General features: G+C 33.6%; 3 protein-coding genes across 6 annotated transcripts; all 3 read right to left on the bottom strand.

Moving 5' to 3' along the window:
- Positions 1 to 452: 452 nt before the first annotated feature.
- On the bottom strand, positions 453 to 2,466 carry LOC121258972 (50S ribosomal protein L18-like). Of its 2 annotated transcripts, none has more exons than XM_041160434.1 (2): positions 2,270 to 2,466; positions 453 to 1,028 (listed from the first exon to the last, which is right to left on the bottom strand). In XM_041160434.1, exon 2 carries the CDS (start codon positions 1,024 to 1,026, stop codon positions 682 to 684), a length of 345 nt encoding a protein of 114 aa, XP_041016368.1. In that variant the 5' UTR covers positions 1,027 to 1,028; positions 2,270 to 2,466; the 3' UTR covers positions 453 to 681. The 2 variants fall into 2 exon arrangements, with proteins under 2 accessions (XP_041016368.1, XP_041016367.1); XM_041160433.1 differs by having other exon boundaries at positions 453 to 1,027; positions 2,264 to 2,459.
- An 11,426-nt stretch (positions 2,467 to 13,892) lies between these two features.
- On the bottom strand, positions 13,893 to 16,253 carry LOC121259575 (GDSL esterase/lipase At5g03980-like). The gene is made up of 5 exons (XM_041161207.1): positions 15,940 to 16,253; positions 14,823 to 15,041; positions 14,577 to 14,728; positions 14,220 to 14,493; positions 13,893 to 14,116 (listed from the first exon to the last, which is right to left on the bottom strand). The coding sequence occupies exons 1-5, from the start codon at positions 16,208 to 16,210 to the stop codon at positions 13,893 to 13,895; spliced, it is 1,140 nt and encodes a 379-aa protein (XP_041017141.1). The 5' UTR covers positions 16,211 to 16,253.
- A 2,681-nt stretch (positions 16,254 to 18,934) lies between these two features.
- Positions 18,935 to 20,831, bottom strand: LOC121261570 (translationally-controlled tumor protein homolog). 3 transcript variants are annotated; one of them, XM_041164001.1, is made up of 6 exons: positions 20,622 to 20,792; positions 20,428 to 20,458; positions 19,913 to 19,986; positions 19,634 to 19,762; positions 19,389 to 19,546; positions 18,935 to 19,295 (listed from the first exon to the last, which is right to left on the bottom strand). In XM_041164001.1, exons 3-6 carry the CDS (start codon positions 19,934 to 19,936, stop codon positions 19,178 to 19,180), a joined length of 429 nt encoding a protein of 142 aa, XP_041019935.1. In that variant the 5' UTR covers positions 19,937 to 19,986; positions 20,428 to 20,458; positions 20,622 to 20,792; the 3' UTR covers positions 18,935 to 19,177. The 3 variants fall into 3 exon arrangements, with proteins under 3 accessions (XP_041019935.1, XP_041019933.1, XP_041019934.1); XM_041163999.1 differs by lacking the exon at positions 20,428 to 20,458 and having other exon boundaries at positions 20,622 to 20,831; XM_041164000.1 differs by lacking the exon at positions 20,622 to 20,792 and having other exon boundaries at positions 20,392 to 20,458.
- Positions 20,832 to 24,193: the final 3,362 nt, after the last annotated feature.

Raw genomic sequence — 24,193 nt, 5'->3', positions numbered from 1 at the left:
CTAGGGCGTTACAAGCTTTCAAACTGAAAGCTCAAACCCAAAGCAGAAAGTGCTTATAAAGCACGTAAAAGCTCGATACAAGTTTCGGCCCAACTATATGCAAATACTGTGTAATTTCCTTTGAATGAAAGCAGTCCTAGCACCACAACAATGACAATCATGACACCTCCGCTGCTGGCCAGATACAAACCATTTTTTATTTTTTTGACATCAAGAACAAAGTCTCGATTAATTCCAAAAGAGCACGGTCCCCATCCTCTATAAGGAGTTTTCCATATATGCACCTCGGATAATTCGAAGCAATTTTCCCCGTCTAATGGCCACTATAAATTATTTACACTTAGAATTCAAACTCTAAACCTGGAGGGATCACATGACCATAACGGATAAGAAAGTTTATGTAACGGGGCACACATGATATCCCATGGTCAATGTAACACGTTAATGCTAGCTTGGTCTACAAAGTAACATTCATCAAGAAGTTAACAAAGACAAATGATACAGTTCAGTCAGTATCAATCCCAATTTCCAGGAAACCAAGTTACTCATGATCACATAGGGCAGCTTGAAATATACTAACCCCACCATCCACTTCCTTTGATCTCCCCCAAGGAATACTCATAGAACAAAAAACTGCTAGAAACTAAAGAATACATTTCAGTTTATAATGCAAAAGAAAATTTAAAGCAACTTGACACCAGCTTCCCTCAAAGAATCAATGACAGCTTTGACCTTACCATGATATCTTTGTTCTCTCTTCAAGTGAACAGCAACAGCTGGGATGTCTTTGAGCAGTAGGCGCTCCCCCAATATTTTTCCGATCTTTCCAGCAGCAGCTACATCCCGAGTAGATTCCATGCTTGGTCTCAAGGCCTTCTCCTGTGAACTTGCAGAAGAGGCAATAGTGGCAGTCGGTGCGTGTATCACCTGGGTACTCACATACTTGTTTGTAAAGTGCATCTTCAGGACGTAAGGCTTGAGATAGTTTGTAATTCTTGGAGGCCTAATAGGCGGAGGAATAACCATTCTGTTTTGCATATAGTATAAGTTGAATCATAATATAGAACCGGGTAGTATTTGTAATTATCTGAAATAGCATAACACTGAAACGACGTAATGCAAGTAAACTACCATGACCTGCTTTGTTTTGTTTTTTTATAGGTAAAACGACAACCTGCTTTGTTATTGATTGATTTCTTAATTATTTATCCAACACATTAAAATTTTGAAATCTCACCTTTTTTCATGTGCCTGTTAAGTTCAATCCCTCCCTCCCTCCCTACCCCCCTTCCACAGCTTTTTATAATAATAATTAAAAAAAAAAAAAAAAAACAGGCTGTTGTTCCCTCACAAATGTTCTTCAACCTATGCATTGATAGAGGTCATACACAATTACCCAATAAATCCCAATTCAGAGATATAGAAAAAGAAAAAGAAGTACTGATCTAGTACTCCAAAACCTTTCAAACCTATAGTCATTAAAACACCAAGGGAGACCATTGTATGCAGACTATAATGGCTCAAACCCGTCAATTTATACAGTTCGGACAAATCCATTTAAACCAAAGCCAGTAAGGAATAAAATGATTAAATAGTCTTCTATTCAACTTGAATTCATCTGCTCCTTTTATGGTGATATCAACTTGATCAATATATTTAAAATATAGGAAATATGGCGCACATTATACTAATAATTCGTCGTTCCTCTTGTGCTTCTCTGTCGACTCTTCCGTATGATATATACCATTTCACACAGAACTTCATTTTTTGATGAGTAAAAATACCAGATTTTATTAGAAGCGCTAGGAGCACAGCCAAATACATTGGAAGTAAACGATGAGACAATACCTAGTTAAGGAAGGGAAGGGGAACAAGAACTCTTGGGGGCACCATCCACTCAGAACTTCAATCAAACGTTGAGTTTGCAAGACATAAATTTTGAAAACCTGACTAAACATGCAAATCTAGTAGATTTGAGGCCATGGGTTCTTCGTAATTCGATAACTGGGAAAGCGAAAGCCTATATTTTACTTTAAACTGAGCCCACTGTTTGGTCCCCAAGAAAACCAAAACAAAAGAAACCGAAACTAAATTCACATTTGGAGTCTACCAATAAAAAATTCCACATTTGGGTTCCAACTTTGATCAGATTACTCTGTTTTCAGAAACCAAATCAGGGTAGAATACGAGGCTCGATATCACATACTTTCTTTTACCTTTTATCAAGAAACTTCGAAAGCAAGGGAGGTAAATGCAGAGATACCTGCCTAATGGGTTTTGCTGGAGCACTGCTAAGTGCTAAGAATGGCGCAGGCCGCAGAGTATAGGACACAGGCGGCAGAACTCACCGAAAACGCCCAAAAGTTCTGTCTCGACCGGCAAAACAGTGAGAGGGGCAGAGAGGCATGGGTATTCTGATGTCGGGGTGGGTCGGAGTTGGGCCAGCTTTTATTGAACCCTTGTGTTTTTAGAAGTGTTTAGTCCATTTACGCAAATCCTGGCAGTAGCAGCTTTCTTAGCGAGAAATTGGGCTTCCTAATAGCATTAATATTTGGTCTATGTATATACATATGTAAAATCATCTCTTTTATATATCTATTTTATCATTCAAACAAAATTTTCACATTGACTTATACATATTTGAGATAAAATAATAATAAAATATTATTATTTATTATTATTAATTTTTTACTAAAATCAATTTTTTTTTTATATATTTTGTAATTAGCATCCACTACATACATTTGACATTAATAATACAAATGTAATAATAAAAATATAATTTTTTTATATCTTATATTAAAAATATAATAAAATGAAAAATATATATATAATATATTATAATAATAAAATGAATGTTTGTTGTGTTATTGAATGAGGAAGAAAATGAAAGGATTGTGAGAGAGAGAGTGGGAGGAGAGAGAAATAATGATTAAAATACGATTTGTAGAGTGAATAGTAGTTATCCAAATTTGGATAAGTACTGTTCATAGGTAGTTAAATATTTAGATATGTATAAGCCAATGTGGAGGATTTTAGGGTCATATTATACAAATATGACTTTACATAAGCATATACATAGACCAATGCTAATGCTCTAAATACTGACCAAGGCATGTTTGTAGTTCCTCAAGGCCTAGTTTGTTTTTACAGATGAAATAAGATAAAATGATATGAGTTAAAATTAAAATTAAAAGTTAAATAAAATATTATTATAATATTATTTTTAATATTATTTTTGTTTTAGAATTTAAAAAATATGAATTATTTATTTTATTTTTTGTGGAAATTTAAAAAAGTTATAATAATTAGATAAGTTTAGAGTAGTTGTGAAAAAAAATGAGGCTTTAAGAGTTTTAAAAAAATGAATTCTATTCATCAGTCACTATTTATTCTTACACTCCACATCTACAACTTTTTCATAGGGTGTAGTGATTTTTTCATAGGGTGTAAAGATATTTTTTATAGGATATGAGAATATTTTTTATAGGGTGTGGGATGTAGAGTAGTGAATAGTGGCTGATGAGAATGATTTTTCTTTAAAAAATATTTAAATAGTCTTAAAAAATTTTAATGGAAAAATTAAGTTATTTGAGTGTTATATATTAAAATAATTTTTAATATCAAATAAGCTAAAAATTACATTTGAGGAAAAATATTATTTTTAGGCTTTTCCTCAAACTTTTTTTTGGGATAATCCGAAATGTAATTCAAATTTAAGATTTTCAATGGATGAAAATACTCATATAACTTTAAGATTATTATAACTTTTAAACTTTTAAGAATATAATCATAATCTTTAAAAAATCAAATGATCGTCATTTTTATTTTAGAAAGTCTTTTTTTAATTTGTTTGAAAATAAATACATATAGTTACCAAACAATAAATAACTTTTTAATAGTAAAACTTATTACTTAAGGTATAAATTATAAGTCCTAAAACTATAAGTTATATTTCTACCGCAATCTCAAACATGCACTAAATATATATACACATATATATTGAGGAAATCAGAATTTCCTTGTATAAAACAGAATATAGAAGGGCGGAAAAAGGTTCCAGTAACACAAACAAAAGGAAAACCACAAGAAAAGTCGTCAAAAGAGTTGGGCATAAATCCCAAAACATGTGAATCTTTGGTCGGACACATGAAACATATGAGCGATTTGGATAGTGAGTTAAGTTGAGATGAGATGAGATGAAAGTTTAAAATTAAATAAAATATTGTTAGAATACAGTTTTTTAATATTATTTTTATTTTAAGATTTGAAAATATTGAATTGTTTATTATATTTTATTTAAAAGTTTAAAAAAATTATAATAATTAGATGAAATTAAACGAGAGGAGTAGAAATCAATTCTCAATCTAAACAACCCCTCCTTGTCACGTGAATGAGAAGATTCTCCAAACTTACCTATTTTTCTGGGTATCCTGTATCCTCATTTTGCACACAAGTTTCTAAAAAGTTGGATCCTCGTACTAATTACAGTTCAGTTTCAGGGTATTCTTATCAAATTTATGAGAAAGGGGGATGACAAAGACATCAATGCATGAAGAAATGCATTGGTACTCAAATTCTATTGTACAGATGCACGAGCAAAACGATTGAGGTAGCTAGCTAGCTAGATTTTCAGGGAAAAACAGAACTCAGCAACTAAAGCCATACCAGTACTGCATGCTCAGACGAAATGTCCACCCTAAACTGGGGGTACCAGTGAAGGTTAAACAAAGAGTACAGGAAGGCCAAATGATGTACCAGTAATTATTTACAATTTATAAACAATTTATTATTATTTATAAATTATTTATTAATTTTTTCTTATTTATTATTATTTACAGATTATATATGACTCTAATATATATGAAAATAAAAATTTTATTTACAGTTACTTTTATATATTTTTTATTCAATTTATTAATGTGATTAACTGTATTTTAATGTAAAGTAATTGTTTTAGTTAACTACGTACATAAAAATAATTGTACGTAAGATAACTGACTTAGGTGCGGTTTGGATTCGGAGGAGACTTCAGCTCATTTCTTATGGAAAGTAATATTGAAGATGACTTCAATATTTTTTTGAACTCGTTTGACGGAAAAGTCTTTGATGTGTTCTCATATAAGACAAAATCCTTCTGACCGTTACTTTACTTTTCGACTGTTTCCATTACACAGGTGTAATGAAGGCGAACGAAGCTCACCCACCCCTTCACCTAAGCCCGAAACGCACCCTCATCTCGACGCAGAGGTCTTGAAATCCCTCACCCACCCCTTTCACGCACCACTCATCTTCATCACCACGCAAAGCTCCTCACTCGATGCCAGACCCATCTCCTGTCGTCATCGACGCCAAAGCTCACCAGTTCAGCCCACTTCACGGAATAGCTGAGGGGGCCATCTCATCTGCAATCTCTACGAAACGCACGAATTGGAAGGCAGCCCAACTAATCGCACGAATTGGAAGCATCTCGAGACCCACGGCGAAGGCAACCCAGGTTCGTTGATCGCGTGAGAGACACCATCCCCACCAATCGAGCTGGGTTTGAGGTACTGCCTGGTAACCGTACCACATCACGTCCCCCTTCCTTTTACAGAGATTCCCCTGCCCCCTGATCCAAAGCCTGCGAACACACTTCTAGGGTTTTCATCGTGAGATTCGCGTTTAATACTGTAGAATTATTTTATTTCCGTTACCTCTTGCATGATAAATTCACAAATCGCCTACACAAATGAAACCCACCCTTCATAAAATTTGCAAACAGCGCACCTCAAGATTCAAATCCTACCATAAACACCCACAGGGTATTTCTATCACCACCACGACTCCAAGAACACAGTCCCTTCCAAGTATGTGAATCTAACTCATCTCAAATCATTTTTAGTTGTTATGTATGCAATGCACAAATTTCAGTTGGCGTGACTATAGTTGGGAGATGAATTTGCTGGGAAAATTTGTTGTGTAGTGGTTACTGACTGAGAAAGATTATTATCCATATTATGCAAGCTGTGCTCATGAGCATGACAGTGCTAAGTTTCATGTTATTCTTATTTTCATTTGTAAATTTAGGTGTTTAGAAAATATTTATGTTGTTTACCCATTTCATTTGTTTAGATGTTATGGTTTGAAATTGCACAATGATGATGCATAATGAGATTATTTAACAATGCATAATGCTATGATGTTTATGGTTTGCCGTGCATGTGGTTTTTTTTTTTTGGGTTTGCATACTTGAATGTGATAGTTTGGTTGGGGCCTAATTTCTTTCCTGTTATTTGTTTCAAACTGCCGTGCATGTGGTTATGGTTTTTTTTCCTGTTATTTGTTCTGCTACTGCTGTGCATGTGGTTTTATTTTTGGGTATGCATACTTGAATGTGGATCTTTGGTTGGGGCCTCATTTGAAGTCACTTAAAAAAAAATTATTGTGGTGTATTTTGTTTATGTTTTTGGTATGCATACTTGAATGTGGTAGTGGGGGTTTTTTTTTTCCTGTTATTTGTTCTGCTACTGCCGTGCATGTGGTTCTTTTTTTAGGTATGCATACTTGAATTTGGATCTTTGGTTGGGGCCTCATTTGAAGTCACTTAAAAAATAATTATTATGGTGTGTTTTGTTTATGTTTTTGGTATGCATACTTGCATGTGGTAGTGGGGTGTTTTTTTTTCCTGTATTTTGGTCTGCTACTGTCGTGCATGTGGTGCGGTTTGGATTTGGGTTTGCATACTTGAATGTGGTAGTTTGCTTGGGGGCTCATTTCAGCTCACTTAAAAAAATAATTATTGTCGTCTGTTTTGCTTTTTGTTTTTGGTATGCATACCTAAATGTGATAGTGGTATGCATACTTGATTTTTGTTATTTGTTTTGCTATTGTAGTGTATTTTTATATAACAAAGTTTACTTTTGGCCGTAAACTTCCGTCATGACTCATCTTCTAGCGATACTCCTTACGCTCATCTGCTAGACATCGCCCATATCAACAGGTATGGGTCATATTTTAATTCCGGGTCATTACTCATATTAAGGCATATTGCTTTTAATGTTGCATAGTTGACGACCAATGTCTTTTTCTGTGTTATATTACCAATTTCTTAGCTATTCGAAATGGATGATCCGGAAAACACGATCCGGGATTGTGAGATTTGGGGCGATGGCATGGAGGATATATTCATTGACATACTCTACCAGAATGCCCTTCAGGGTAGATTAAAGGGTGGAAAGATCACGTTTAGAGAGCATTCAATTTATGCTCAGCGACTAACCGCTGTTGGTGTAAAAGTGTTAGACGCGAACCAGGTTCGAGGCAAACTTACGAGGCTTAAGGGTTTACAACATTTGTTCACCAATTTATTGAGCCAAGCCGGGATGGGTTGGGATCCCGACACGAAGACAGTAGTCGCGAGCGATGACTGCTGGGAAAATGCTATCAGGGTAAAACTTAACTTTCCCACCATCTTTCTTTAACCAAAAAGCAAGTTTGCTCCATACTCATCTGATTATTAACATGTATGTATAATATGTAATTGTTAGGTTAAATCCAAATTGGGAGGTTTCATACTTTTGGCTGCCCAAAGTACGAGGAGCTATGCACTATATTTGGCGCTTCTGTTGCATACGAGACTATGCAACATGCGTCAACACAGTTGCCCGCAGATAGCGACGACGAGCGCCGGCTTGATCAGGAGATGCGAGCTCGGCGGCCTCCCGCATTTGGCAATCGCAGGGATTGCCCATTGATAATGATGACTTTATTGACTTGATGGGGATCGGGTCACCTTCAATCGATGCACCAACACAATCATCACGTAGAACGAAGAAGAAAAAGAGCGAGTTTGAGGTACAACTTTCTGAGGCCGTTGAGGAGGTGAAAAGCACGCAGATTGCGCGTCGTAGGAAGTATGAGGATCAGGAAGCTGTGGATTCAGCAAAGCGCAGCAAAGAATCACAGCCTAGTGATCGCACCAATGGCGGTTATGATCCGATTAGTCATTGTACGACATTGCTCAGCAAGCTTTCCCCAAGGCTGGAACCTCAACAGTTTGTTCATGCAGTTAAGGAATTACTAAACCCAGATATGCGGCAGTTCTTCTTATCAATGGATGCTGCAGGGAGGGACGATTGGGCCCCGTAATTGTTAAATTAGCATTTATAATGAGTTGTATTTTATTCTTTAGGCCATTGTGACTCTATTTATATTCTCATACATTTCATGAGATGATTTATTGGTTTGATGAGTTTATGAACTGCTAATTTTTCGACCATTGTTGTCTGGACCATTCATTTAGATGAAGTAGATGAGGGCCTGATTTTAAGGGTTAAGGCAGTGTTTGGATTATGCATGATTGTTCACCTTAATGCATAATAATTATCTGATTATAATAATACATGATTATTTTGTAAACTTGGAAGATTACTTAAAACTGTTGTTAAAATAAAAGTGCGAATTAACCCACTGTGCACCATGCGAATTGGTCAGCAGGAAGCTACTCGATGAACATGAACCTTGATGCAGATGACATTGTTACTGATGTGGGTTCGATTGATAGTAGTGGAGATGAACTTGCAATTGATGATCTTGAGACACTCGCATTTCTTGAAAGGGCCGGTAGGCAAGCACAACAATATCTTAGACAGCCACAACATAATATCGATCTGCGGGGACATCAATATATTTTGAAAGTTTTGAATGGGAATCCAACAAATTCTTGCGAGTTATTTCGAATGGAGGTTGATGCCTTTCGCGCATTATGCAGCTTGTTACGTTCAAATAGATTTTTTAAGGACACTAGAAAAGGGGTGACCGTCGAGGAACAATTAGGCATGTTCACATCGATAGTGGCGGCTGGAGAAGAACAACGGGGAGTGGGGCAGCGATTTTAACATTCAATGGAAACTGTTAACTCTCACGTAAAGAAAGTTATGCAGTCCCTGTGTAGGCTTGGGACACATCTTATTTACCCAACTCACACATCCGGGATGCACCCAACAATCGCATCCAATCCGGGGTGTTATCCTTGGTTTGAGGTAAGTTGTTTATGGTAGATAATTAATTATAATTTTGATTATATTGGGTCATTATTTAATAAATTATTTGAACTGTATGCAATCATATCTAGATGGGTTCTTCGTTTGTAGGGATGCATTGGTGCAATTGATGGGACGAGGATTGACGTTGTTGTATCTGCAGAGGTGCGCAAGGCATATCACAACCGACATGGGCGAGTTGCCCAAAACGTGTTGTGTATATGTGACTTGGACATGAAGTTCACATTCCTGTTTACTGGTTGGGAGGGAAGTTTACATGATGCACGCGTATTCATCGATGCATTGAGTCAGGGCCGTAACCAATTTCCAATGCCTCTCGATGGTAAAAATATTTATATTATTATAATAATTTTTGTTTACAAATTCTTTCTCTTTATATGTATTTTGTTACATATGTGGGAATGGTTGGTAAGGGTCTGATTTTTTCTCCGTTAATATAACAGGTCATTATTATCTAGTCGATTCGGCGTACCTATGTACTCGAGGATTTATGCCCCTCTATCTCAGAGAGAGATATCATAGAAGTGACCGTCAAGGTCAGAGGGGATTTAGGGGGTATAAGGATTATTTTAATTATCGTCATTCATGCATTCGTAACGTAATAGAACGTACATTTGGGGTCTTGAAATCACGATTTAGAATTTTAAGACTCATGCCTACGTATAAAGTCGGGCGGCAAGGGGATCTGATCATTGCATGTTGTACGTTACACAATTTTATTAGAATGACGATGCTGAATGACTGGTTGTTCGAGGATTGGAGAAATAGGGAGCTGAGTCCAAGCGGTAGTGCATATAGTGACGACGCAGCTTTAGTACGTTATCCTGACATGACCGTCGAATCAGCCTGAGCTATGGCTGGAATTAGGGATGACATTGTCATTCGTATGTAGGAAGCTAGGGGTGATCATTGATATGTATGTAATAAATATTGAGATTATAAGGGTGTAGTTAGAGATTCAAATGTATTACAAATTTGAATTTGGTGTGGCATATATTACTTATTTTCATACATGGGGAAGTTTGTAGCAAATTTGTTTAGAAAATATGGTTGCTAATTTTATGAGCTATATACGTAAATTTAGTTTAATGCAATGATTGGTCGATATGTAAATTTTATACTGCTAAAATTATAAAAAAAAAAAGTGATTTTATAATTTAATGATGTTATTTTTTCTAATTTATTATCATTTACCATTATATATATATAATTATTTTATATATTAGTATTATTTAATGATTTTGGAAACAATTAAAAATCATTTTTAAAACATTTTTTATTAATCAATTTTTATTTGATATTTTACAAAAAAATTCTGTTACAAAAAAATCGTAATCCGGAATATATTATTATTCACTATATTAAAAAAAATAAAAATTAGGTAGTTAGTTAATTAATAATTTATTATTACTTATTATAATATATTTATAAATAACAATTATCTCATTTCAAAAAAAGTTAAAACTATATCAACTAACAACTCATCTCACTATTATTTATAATTTATTTTAACTTATCTCATTACTATTTACAATTTATCTCAACTCATCTCATCTTACTATTATTCACAATTTTTCTTAACTCATTTTCAAATTCAAACGACAATTTAAAGAGAATAATATCCACCTCGACCCTTCCTCCCCTCCACAAAACCAACAAGGCAACACAGACTCCCCCACTCCCCCATCTCTCTCTATCCCTCTGATAATAATCGAAAACTTCCGTCGAACACGCAACCCTGACTTGCGTACACTGCTGCGGTGCCCCAAGTGCATGCATGTGTCCCTCCAGCCTGCACCAGTACTACTGTCCAATCTTCCACAAGTGGCCCGCCCCTTCACCACACCCGATCCAGTCTAATTCAATGCCACCACTCCTTGTGTCAAAACAGTCATAAACGCAATTGATGGTCAAATTGATTATAAGGTAGCTGGCTTGGCTTGGCTTGGCTTGGCTTAGCTAGCAGGGAATTTAATGTTATGTTTGGGACATTTCATGAGAAAATATATAATTGCCCGCCTTAATTAGTCCTAAGTTTTTTCATATATAAGGTACCGATATTAATTCTAGCTACTCGTACTTAATTATATGATGCATGGTTAATTTGTTTATTAGGTTCCTAATTAAAGTACTCTTATCATAACTAAGGTCCTTTAGATAAGACACTACAAGAGATTTGATCTTTAAAAACAAAATTTTTTAGAGACGAATTAAACTTCGTCTCTAAAAGTACTTATTTGGGACAAAATTTAAATTTTGTCTCAAAAAATAGATGTGATTTTTTATGCATTCGAACAGATAAGTATATATTCAAACTAAATCTTTTGTGACGAAATATATCGTCTCAAAAAAAGAAAACTATTCGAACGTAAAAAATAATTGTTCGAACAAAATTTTAAATAGTATTCAAATGGTTACATAATTAAAGCCTGATCTCTAAACGAGAGAACCAAGTTCGAATCTCCCCTATATGTGTGTGTATATAATACTCTTATCATGAGTGCTTGGCAAAATAACTTAAACCCAATTACTCTTAAAATGGGTTTGCTTTGATCACGTTTCATTTTATATTCAACTGTATGCGCACGAGATCACATGTTAGTTAAGCAGATTGGAAAGCGAAACACTCTTATCTACTTATCTATACTATCTTGATTGATATTGTCGTGCATGTTACAACAGATATTGGGCGTTAATTAAGGCGCTGAAATAGCATGCTCTCTCATGAATAAAATGCTGATTAACCAGTACTTGTTCAACCATGGTTCATGCCGATCAAGTAAACATAAAAGAGTTGATAATTGTACTGATAGCATATAATAATTATATATCATTCATTTTCTCCATTAATGCATAACAATATAGACCATAAATAACATGAGGACTATGAAGGGAAATTGAGGAAGATTGTAGTCGATCGTTCGTTTCTATCATGCATGCTATATTTCTATATAAAAAGAAGAAGAAAATCTATTAGGAATGAAGAATTTTAATAAAAGAAGTTGGAAGCTGGATTTGGTGGCAGAAAGAATCCAACAAAACTGACCCATGCATACGTAATACATTGGCCATCACTAATCAAACTGTTGATCAAACCGGTAAAGAATAAGATTCACTGGGGCAGTGTCAAATTCACAGTCAAATCTATAATTAGGGCATGCTATCACTTCTCAGAAGTAATACTGCAAAACCCACATGATCTCAGAGCTCGTATTTACCACTCTTCAGCATGAATTGATGTTATAGGCCAGTGCCCTTCACGCAATCTTAAAGGAGATCAGACCAGTTATATATGGTGAATGACTCAAAAGTTTCAAAGTGTTCTCAAAGGGTTCAATTAATATTTCACTTGAAATTATGAAAATCCATCAAGAATGGGGGCCTGGCTACCTTTTATTTCTTCACAGCAACACCTGGAGATTCTTTGACTGCTTCTCATCTCAGATGGGTCTTTAAAGATTGCCCACTCCAAGACTCAATCTCTTTTTATTCTCTCTCTCTCTCTCTCTCTCTCTCTCTCTCTCTCGAACTTCTATATAAATGCAATGGGCTTGTGTCTCGGTACTAGCTACTTTCATGCATTCCCAGCACAATTGTGGTGAAGAAGATAGGCATCATGGTTACAGTACTGGGTGGGAAGCTCTTGCTGGAGAAGCAGGGCACGTGCAAGTGCCAGTGCAAAGCTTTGGCTCAACTTCAAACGTATAGCCATATAGGTAGGTGAACTTTGCACGTGCTCCCCTCCTCCAACATGGGTTTCTCACCTTTCTCCTAGCTGCATGTCTCCTTGCAGAAGCAAGCAGTATACACATACATATATATGACATATGGGATTTTGTAAGAAGGTACGTACGTAATAGCCAACTATATATAAACCTTAAATTTTCTTTTCTATACATGTCTGTGATCACCGCCTTATTTCACTTTTCTCTTTTATTTTTGTACTCCGGCCATGACCTTTTCTTCCATGTTGGAATGCACACCCCTCAATTTACTGTGATAATCAGGACCCTCATTTTCAGAATAGCAGTACCTTAATTATGAAGGGCTAGGGGCCAGACTCAGAGCATTTAACATCGACCTTCTGCATTCCAACAACTAACAACTAATAACAGAAAAATGATATTTATAGTTATGAATGTACAAATGTCGTGTAATCATTTTAAAAAAAATAAATAGATATGAGATTTATATAAAAAAAAAATTAATTTTTTAATTATAGATCTTACTCTTTTTTAAAGCGACTGTATGACATTCACGCACTCCATAGCTATATATAATATTACTCTTAATAATAATATTGTATAGGATGTCGCTATTGTACTTCAATTGTGTTTTCTTTTGTTTTTTTTGGTTTGGAAATTCTAGAAATTAATGACTGTAAGGCGGAACAGTATGATAGCTCATATTACCAAAAGGGGATTCCCATTGCAGGTACTTTGATCTTCTCCAACTAATTCTTTTTACTTCTTTCGACCTCGATTAATTCTGAAATGTGGAATACAAGCTAGCTAATATAAATATTAATGGGTGCACGTTCCAGTTAAAGGAACTAGAGATCAGCTAGATAGTTGGAGTTTACGAGTGCAGATGATCTCAATGCAAGAGCTCTTTTTGCAGATGATCTCAATGTCAGAGCTCAAAAAGAGCATATAGATGTAGTTATCATTGTCTGCAGAACCATTTCAAAATCATTTTCCGTTCAAAAGATAGAATATTATGGCGTAATACCAATAACCATTTCATTCAAATAAGGATATATAATCATATCAACAACAACCAAAAATAAAAAATAAAAATCATATCAACAATAATTTTTCAATAAATTTATATAAAAACTATACAAACTTAAACATGAATATTGCAGTTAAGCTTGGGTAAGATGTCACGGATGAGCCAATACGCCATATATTGATATGCTTTCTCAGTCAAATGAATTCCATCCCAGCTTATGTGTTGTTCGGGATTTGGACAAACTGGCACATTTGGAGCTCCGCACATTTTTGTCATTCCAAAATTGTAATAGCCTCCAGCACCACAACAAGACTTTTGTACAGATGCTACATCAAATCCTGTCCATTGACAAACAAACAACGTTAAATTAGCAGATTTCTTTCGTATAAAACTCTTATCATTATCTGATCTGTGCTCTATATTAGATCCAGAAAGACTTACCAAGAAGAGGCGCATGTTGGTAAACCCATTGGAATGCATTGTAGTAATCTCCATACGCTATAATCACATTAGGATTTTCTTTTCTTAAATCTTCAATGGCTTGTTTCAGTTGATCATTGTGATATGTTGAGAAACTATTCAACCACTTCAAGCAGTGAAACTCATCATAAGCAGCCGCATTGTTGGTTTGGAATGTTGTAAGATAGATTGGGAAACAGCCTATTGGAAAGTTTCCGGGGACGACAACTCGAACAGCACCATAACCAATGACTCTCTGCTTCCAATACAATAGAATTATGAATCTATGACCATAGCAAGCAATTTTGCCAGCAAAAGTAGGGAGGAAATTAAACTTACTTTAACGGCATCCTTTATCGTTTGGACAACTTCTGGAACCATGGCCTTGACCTCCTCAACGGGTTTGCCTTGAAAGAATGCATAGTTATAATCATTACCTCCAATTTCTCCCACCATGAATAAGGCTTTCATGTTATGCTTCTTGACACAATCTGTCAATCATTAAAGACAAAAATAAAGTGAACAATGGGAAGACATCAAATCCAATTGTACATAAATTGCGAGCCTTACTCTAAGGAGACTTACCTTGGTCGTTGAAACAAGCTACATTGAAATGGGAAGACATCCAATCCAATTGTACATCGAGAGAGCTATTAGTAACCGGGGATAAGATATTCTTTTTTGCAAGAGCAGTTGTAGACAAGGCAGTAGAACCAGCCACAGCAAAGTTCTCTCCTAGGCGAGGTAGAAAGAGCACATCCTTATTCAAATAAGGATGAAGAAAGGGAACTCCAGCCGCCAAAGCTGTGTAGTTACATAATGCAATAAAATTTAGTATAATTTGATTCTAACCCTAAAACTCACTATTAATGTAGTAAATATGTGAATTTGAGTTGATAAATCAAGTCATTAATATCGTCAAGAATCTCATTCTCTACAAATAATAATAATTATAACCCCATATCAATCAGCAAGAGGAAGAACCTCACTTTAGTCCCCTATACAGTCATATTTAATTTATATGCTTATTACAAGAAAGTATATTAAATACTATATGGGAAAGGAAAATAAAAGCTGAAAAAAAATGAAAGAATGAAATAAACAAAAAACAGAGGAACTCTTTTTTCTATCAAATATATGTAAATTAAATTGGACGCAAATCGTTCATATCCACATACGTACGAATAAATTTAATATCCATGATTTCATTATTTTCGATAATTTTATTAACTTAAAACAAATATAAAAAAATTATCTATTTTTGAAGAACAAAAATTCTCTAAACGAGATAGCCTAGTTTGGTTACAGATGAAATGAGATGAAATAAAAGTTGAATAATATATTGTTAGAATATAATTTTTTAATATGATTTTCGTTTTGAAATTTGAAAAAGTTAAATTGTTTATTATATTTTTTAGATCTAATCTCATCACATCTACCAAACCAAACTAGGCCAACAACATTCGATCCAACTCTAAATATACCCTAGAAAAGATTCTAAAGAGAGAAAAAAAAAATAAGTAGATTGAAAGGCATGCAATATTATGAAATATAACGAACTGTTTTGTCAATGCTCACTGTTGTTTTCTTATTTTTTCTAAAACAAGAGCCTGTTTTGAATAAAACAACTACACGCAAACAGAGCGTAGAAAGTAAAGGCAACTAAAACTAAAACAAAGAATACATTAAATACAATTTTTACCTATATAATCGATCATAAGCAAACCATTGGAGCACCGTCCTGTTGCGTTCTTGAAGAAGGTCTCGCCGTATGGAAGTCGAGCAAAGGGTAAAGCCGAGTTCTCGCAAACCAAATTGCCAGTGTCGGACATGGAGTCACCGACGTTGTATATCGCATCAAACTTACAAGCCATAAGAGGGTGTGCATCAGTCATGCACTGAGGAAGAAGGAACAGGAGAAGAAGAGCATTGAGGGTGAGAAGAAGAGAGGAAACTGTTTGTGTGGAAGCCATTGCACAATGCTCAAACGTAAAAAGAACCAGTAGTACCCTGGGCTTGAAGATGAAACTTGGGAATAAGATGAGCAACATCCATGAAGATACGTGCAAATATATATATTGTGAATATTTTTTTTTAAATGGTTAAGGATTTAAAAAAATGAAAAAGATCAAATAGTTTTGTTGGGAGTCATTCTCGGACTACACTCTTGGCAAGTATAGCACGGCTTGTGTAAATATACAAGACGATAGGGGATATTTCAAACTTTCATGCATCCGATTCCTACTAGGACTACAAATCCTAACTTCAAAAGGATTTATTTATAATCTGTGTCGAAATTCAATTATATAATTAATCACTTATATAAACACGTAATCTGGTTTTTATTATAATGATCAAAATGGGGCTAATTTAGAAATTGATACAGATATGGGCTCCCAACCATACCCTTTATCTAATTAACAATTTCTACGATGCCCTTCAACCGTTCATCGTTTATTTTCTGCAGCTCAAATTTAAGTGTTTGATGCCACACTGTAACTAGGAAATTCTCATGTAACAGAAGTTAAATCTGATCTATTTTCTTTTAGGTTTTTTAAGGGTATTGATCGAGTTTGAATTTTTTGAATTTATTAATTATATTAGCTTTGACATTTTTATGTGTTTTCATTTATATTTTAATTTACGGATCGTATAAAAAAAATTTCTTGGAATTTGAAAATTGAATTGTGAATCTATTGTTAAAATATATATATTTCATAAATTTCAAGCTCTTCTTTTAAATTTCTTTCTTTTTCTCTATTTACATTTGTATTCGTATTCACCTCATCTTATCTCATCATTATAACTTTTTTAAATTTTCATACAAAATATAATAAACAATTTAACTTTTTCAAATCCTAAAATATTAATAACATTAAAAAATAATATTCTAACCATATTTTATTCAATTTTTAATTAAAATCATCTCATTTTATTTCACTATCTAAACTTCACCTAAATGTGTTTACATATTGAATAATGTTAGATACAATTTTATAAGTTTTCACGACCTCCCTTTGAAAAAAAAAAATTAACTCACCGCTCAAAAATTATATCCAGCGCCTTTTCAATCTTTTTTTTGAAATTGAATAGTACTTCTCATTAGGGACGGACCTGCATTGATGCTACCCAAAAAAAAAAAAAAAAAAAAAACTTGTTTTAGTAAATGATTTTTTAAAGATGACCTGATATAAAGATAATTTACCTCCCAAAAATATTTTCAAAAATCTTGCTTAGTACTTAATTGTCTAGGTTTCTTTCAGTTTTTTGACAATTTGTCATACTCACGCCTATTTTTTGTCATTAATAAAATCTCACATTCTCATTTTTTTTCACATCTCATAAGAGTTTAAAAAATTTCTTGATCTTTTTTTATAAGCTATTTGGTAAATTTACAACCTCATATTTCCTATTTATTTACACTTTTATTTTCAGGTCTTCCACTAACTAACTAATTTATTAATTTGGATTAGTTTTGTTAGTAAGTACGTATGTACTACTATCGAATTAACAATTAAGAGTGAAGGCAAAGATAAAACCACATAACTAATTTTTATCGTTTGTTTACTTAATTTTTATTATTTGTTTCAACAAGTTTTACATAACTATTTCTATTTTAATTTTTATCATTCACTTAAGTCCAATAGAGCTCAAGTGAGAGGTTTAGATTGACGGTTTGAATAATTTAGTTGTTCCTAGATAACTACCTTGTATAGTTAATTGTTAAATGTTAATGACACTTTACTCGCAAGTACTAAATCTTAGTTCCACCCCTGCTTCTCATTGATAAAAACTCGGTTACATTGATCATGCAACACTGCCCATAATACATGAATGGGACATTCCTCCATCCAAACAAATTCTCCTCAGGGAAAGTGCATGCCTAGCCAACAAAAATCATATCTACGTCTTTTCAATCTAGTAATACTATTTTTAAAACACCTTGGAGGGGTCAGCTTCGTCTGACCCAACATAGAACCTTCCACTTATGTTTTTTAGCATCATTAAAGGGTCAACCCCCAATTTCCAAACCCCTGGGAACCTGTTTATGGTCTATTAATATTGTTGATGATTATGCTCATGCATGCACAATCTAGCAAAAAGGCAAATCTATCCAGCTTGATCCCCAATGGCATTTGTGAAATTGTAGAATGATAGGAAAAGCTAACCCCCAACATAAGCAGTGCTCTTGGTTAAATCACTGCTTAGGTACTCATAGAGACGGATTTTTTTTTTTTTTTTTGTTAAATCCTAATCATTGCTTCAAAATGATGATGTTTTACTACCATTCTACAATCTCAAAAAATCCATCCGGGGATCAAGCTGAATAAGCTTTCCTTATGCTCGATTGCGCCTGCTTGAGCAAAATCATAAGCAACATTAACAAATGGCAACATACATATTCAGTCAGAATATGAGCAAAATGCATAAGTGAAGATGAGCTTTCTCAGAGACATCTGAGGAAAGAACAGTAGTGGGGTCCAATCTACAATGATATTCATCACACAATAGAAAGCAAAATGTATATCAGAGCCATTCAAAATGGCCGTACCCCTCCCCAAAGTAAAACTTGCATGCCACTTACAAGGAAAAGAGATGGGAGGGAGGGGCTCATTGCTCGGCCACGACGCCCCGAAACCCAACTAACGATTCAAGATAACAAATAAATCAGTGGATGGAAAAGCACCATTTAGCAATTTGCAGAAGACGATTTATTTTTTATTCTTCCACCAAGGTCTGTATATAAATTGTCCCAATGTCACCACCATAAAAAGCACATATTAATATAACACCACCCAAAAACTGAAACTCTTCCGACAAAGTATAACTTTATCCTCCAATGGTACCAATAGAAGAAGGAAATAAAAATAGTAACACAACTTGAAACCTAAACTACAGAAAACATCGCCATCTCAAGCTTGTTTTGATCGACCAATGTTTTAACACTTAACTTCCTTCAATCCATAAGCAAAGTAGATAAAGGTCGGATCAGTAGCACCTTCCTTGTAGTATGCAAAAACCAAACTGCCATCATCATGCATGCTTTCCCCCACAAAACTGCCACAAAGATGAGCCAACTAATTAATACAGTTTTCCCATCAGATACAGAAACAGAAAAGATTAGAGAAGAGAAGATTAGGGAGAACATACAACTGGAGATCACTGAGCTTCGAAAGGAGGAACTTGGTCGCTCCCTCAATGTGCTTCTTAAACAACTCTTGCTTCTCTGTCTCCAATTTGGCTGTTAGATTCTTGATGTACCTCTTCATGAATGTGATAAACTGCTTCTTGTCAAAAGAAGGTTGTTCCTGCAAAAAAACATAAAGCCACATGTTTTAGATCCAGAGCAGAAAATCAATAAGATAATAGACACTAAAAGCAGTGAGCTTTCTCACCTGAAGCCTAAAGGTATCCACAATGTCAACAACCTTGACATGTTGGTCATCGACACCTTCATCTTCATCTCCACCTTCTGCGGAAGGGTTAGCTCCAATGTCCACATCAACAGCTCCTTGCACAACCCACTGCATAAAAATGTATTTTAGAACCATCGCCACAAAAGACAAAATAACAGTAGCAGAAGTTCAAGCTCTCCATCCTTCAGCAGCACAAATATTGATATGACAAAAACAATTATGGAGAACAAAAAAAAAAACAAATCAACAAGTTTCAACCTTTCCTTCCACTTCCCACAGCATCCCATTCTCAATTTCCTTATACGGGAATGAGTCCGAGAGAAGCTCGTCACCTGAAATTCATCACTACAAGTCAATCCAAAAGTCCGGTTGTGGTTCAGAAATATAACTAGAGACGGGTTTTCTCACAAAGGTATCATAAGAAGCCACGACCATAAAGAAATTAACATAGGAACTTTAGCAGCCAGAAGAAATTACAACCATATATTCCCAACCCACAACGTATGAGGTATAATTTACATTGTTTGCGTATGTGTGTCTGTGTTTCAGAAAATAGATGAGAAAAAAGCAGCTTTAACCGCCACAATTTGACAACGGAAAAAATCAAATTGAGGAAAAAAACGATTCTATCAGATCTGATGCGTTGAATTCCCCTATCCTAAAATTAGAAACAAAAATGAAAACAGTCAAATCCATTAGTACTTTCCTTGAATTAACCCACACGACAAAAAAATTACCTTCTTACTCTTAGAAAGAGGCATTAATGCTATTACCATTAGCTACTCGGAAAGATCGAGAACAGCGCCGGAAGAGATTATAAAGAGTATGAAAATTAATTCCAAAAATTAAATTTTGCAAATAGAACCATATAGTAACCGTCCGAAACAAAGAAGACGATAGTTGCAGAAACTAGTTTTTGTAAATAAAAAAAAAAAAAAAAACAAAATAGAGAGATACAAAGTTGTACCCGTGAGAAGATCCTGGTAAACTAGCATGGCTGAAGATTTTTTCTCTTTAAAAAATCAGAGAATGGAGCTTTGAGAACAATGAAAAAGCAGAGAATCAAAGTGGAAAAGCGTGAGAGCGTGAGGAAGTTTCGCAAGTTCAGAGGCCGTGAATCTTTTATACGGTGGAGGGCAACGCTGAACTTGAAAGAGGAGTTCCGAAATTACCGTAATAGGTCCGTATTTGTTTTCAAAGGAAGTGGTATTTGACTGGGAGAGTCTTTTTTGTTTTTTCCTTTTTTTCAAAGGAAATTACTTTGAGTAGAGTAAAAAAAAAAAAGAATAAAGCTGTTTTGCCGCAGAGGATTGCCGCCATTCTTGACCGCCTGAGAAAAAAATTTTATTTTTTATTTTTTATTTTTATTTAATAATTAAAAAAGTAATTTTAAATATATTAATATATTTTTCTTATTTTTTAAAAATATTTAATATAATAAAAAAATATAAAAAATAAAATTACAAATCATCTATCGATAACAATGAACGGTATTACTCAAGCGACAAAGCAGCACCGCTCAAAAAAAAATAATTCGCTTTGGATGGCGTACCCTTGAGCATGTTCCAAATTTGGTGAAATCGCAGTTGGTATTTAGCATTTGGTTTTGATTGCTAGCAAAATTAATAGAGTAATATTTGATACAGTTTTATAGTACGTAAGCTTCATATATTTTTTTTTAAAAAATGTGAAGTCTATTATTAAAAAATAATTTATTTTCATATGTATTCTATATTTGTCTATTTTTTTAAAAATAATGCATAAAACTTATACATCTTAGAATTACAAATATTATTTCTCAAACCAGACTCAAAAGTAAATAACAATTAACTTGGATTTTGAACATTTTCTCTTTTGTAACAGTCTTTAACCTTTGATATTTCTTTCAATAGTAATAAGGAATAATGAGGAGTTTTGAGTTTTAGCCTTTTGTCATTCTCTCGTGCTTAAGATTCATTTTAATTATTTGATCGAATTAAACAGTCTATTAAAAAGATATTGACAAAAAAAAAAAAAAGATATATTTATAGTCGTAGAGTATGTAAGTGTTGTTTAATTTTTTTAAAATAATAAATAAATATGAGATATAAATTTAAAAAAAAATTAATGTTTTAATAGTCGCATTCCTTGCGGTAGGCTTCGCTGGGGTAAGAATAAGAATGGTGGTTTTACATCAATTTGATGATTGATCCCTTTTTTCCTTCTTTTACACCGATACGACTTAAAAAACAAATTAATTTTATATTTGGTATTTAAGAAAACTATTGTTTATTGAATAATATTAAATATACTTAAAAGGTGTGCAAACTCAGTATAATATTCCCTCTAAAAAAAATAGAGTTTATTATTAAAAAATATTTTTTTTTTATTTATACCTCAAATTTATTTACTTTTTTTAAAAATGAATGCAGCTTACGAAAACTTATATAGTTTAAAACTATAAATATTTGAAATTCTCGTAAATAGTTAGTCAGAATCATTTGACCGAATTTTGGGATTATATTCATAGGAAAATGGACACAAAATCTGAACCTTACAATAGTTAATTAATTAGCATTTAGTTTTAATCTGAATCCATATGGAAAATAAAAAATATATATTTGTAACATCGGGTAAGTTTGGATAGTGAGATGAGAATTTTTATTTTAGATTAAAGTTTAAAATATTATTTTTGAATATTATTATTATTTTAGAATTTTAAAATGTTGAATTGGGAGTTAAAAAAAATTGAATTGTTTATTATATTTTGTGTGAAAATTTAAAAAAATTATAATGATGAGATAAAATAAAAATTTTGTATATCATCCCACTTGTCAAGCATACTTGTGTTACTACTTTTAAAATTTTCTTCTTAAGCATAAGATACAAAAGACCCAATTCTTAGGGATAAAATGTGTTAGGACCAACCCCCTAGGTGACCCTCATCAAAAGGACAAGAGAAAAAAAAGAAAGACGAGCCGAAGCACACAGAGTTAGGCCAGACACATAAAGGTGAAAGTGATATAAAGTTAGTAGGAGATCAACCACTTCCAATGTCTCAATAAAATGGGACCTCCCTAAGACATTAGGGAACTTCTCTCGGACTGTTTCTTTTATCTTAATCCAAGAGACTCCGAGACATTATTTTCTCTAGGCAATAGGGTCATTGTCCTCTATTGTACAGTAAGATACGAGAGACCGTAAGAGATTGTACAAATCACCTATTATAGTGGATTTATTCTTCAAACACCCCATAAACATAGAGTTTATGTCGAACCACATAAATATTTTATTTACTATTATGGATGAATGCAAGAATGCCGCATCGATGCCACTATCGTGGGCCAAGAATGGCTCCTTCCTTTTTGGCTTGGGCAAAATTTGGCATCAACACTCATAAAAACACGCAAAAATGACTTAAATACTCAATAAACAACACATAATTCAGTAAACATAATATAAACATAAAAGTTCTTGGTACTCATAGCTACATAAGTAAATAACATAAACATGAACTAATATGTGCATGAAATGCCTTCTTGTCTTTCACTTGTCATAGGTTGATACCCATTGTCAACTTGCGTGAGTTAGAGTTAGCAAATTTTAAAATATTATGATTTTGCCAGTGGCCACAGGTTTGAGAATCCATACATAAGAAATATACGTGCATACATCCTAGCAATGCAATATGCCTCTTAAACTTGTGGCACCATCTTCATATCATAATATAGGTCATTACATATATTAACATTTATACGTCATCATAATCATACTTTCTTGTCACATCTTACCTTAGCATATCATAGATTTCAAATAAAATCGTTCCTTATCATACCATAAATTTAAAAGGAAATCGTAATCTTTCATAAAATATCGTGATATATGTTTTCTCACATAAAATAGTGACATTTCATAAATATTTTAATGCATAGCTCTTCACATAAAATTATAATTTTTCATAAATATTTTGATGCTAACTCTTCACATTAAATCATAGATTTTCATAAATATTTTGATGCATATCTTTTCACATAAAATCATTGTTTTATAAAATAACTAAATGCATGTGTCATGCAACTAACATGAAAAGTATGCATAAAATTATGGCATTTATAATCTATCATGGCAGTCAAAAATCATTTCCTTCATGACTTGGGTACATAAAAATGGACTTTAATATAATATATACATGTATAATACTTTTATAAAATATATGTTATTTACTATACATACATGTAAGGATATGATCATGTTATTTATCCCGTAGCATTAATCAAATATTTTCAAGGTAAAACCGATTACTTATAAAATAGACACGTAACTTACATCAATTTTTAATTAAGCACATTTTATAATTAAAATCTTAAATTCTAAAATAACTTATATTTCCATAAACCTTTAAGTCCTGGTAAAAGTAAAATCACTCTGACTCCATAAATATTGATATAAAATCCTAAATTTAGTATTTACGTATCCAACTTCGATTTTCCAAGTACATTTATCGATTACTCTAAAATGGTGCCGAACTCTCATAAATCGATAGACCTTAATAAACCCATA

The sequence above is a fragment of the Juglans microcarpa x Juglans regia genome, chromosome 4D, assembly GCF_004785595.1.
Source record: "Juglans microcarpa x Juglans regia isolate MS1-56 chromosome 4D, Jm3101_v1.0, whole genome shotgun sequence".
Lineage (NCBI taxonomy): Eukaryota > Viridiplantae > Streptophyta > Magnoliopsida > Fagales > Juglandaceae > Juglans > Juglans microcarpa x Juglans regia.
Note: the sequence above shows the minus strand (reverse complement) of the source record. Positions and strands in the feature narration are given on the sequence as shown.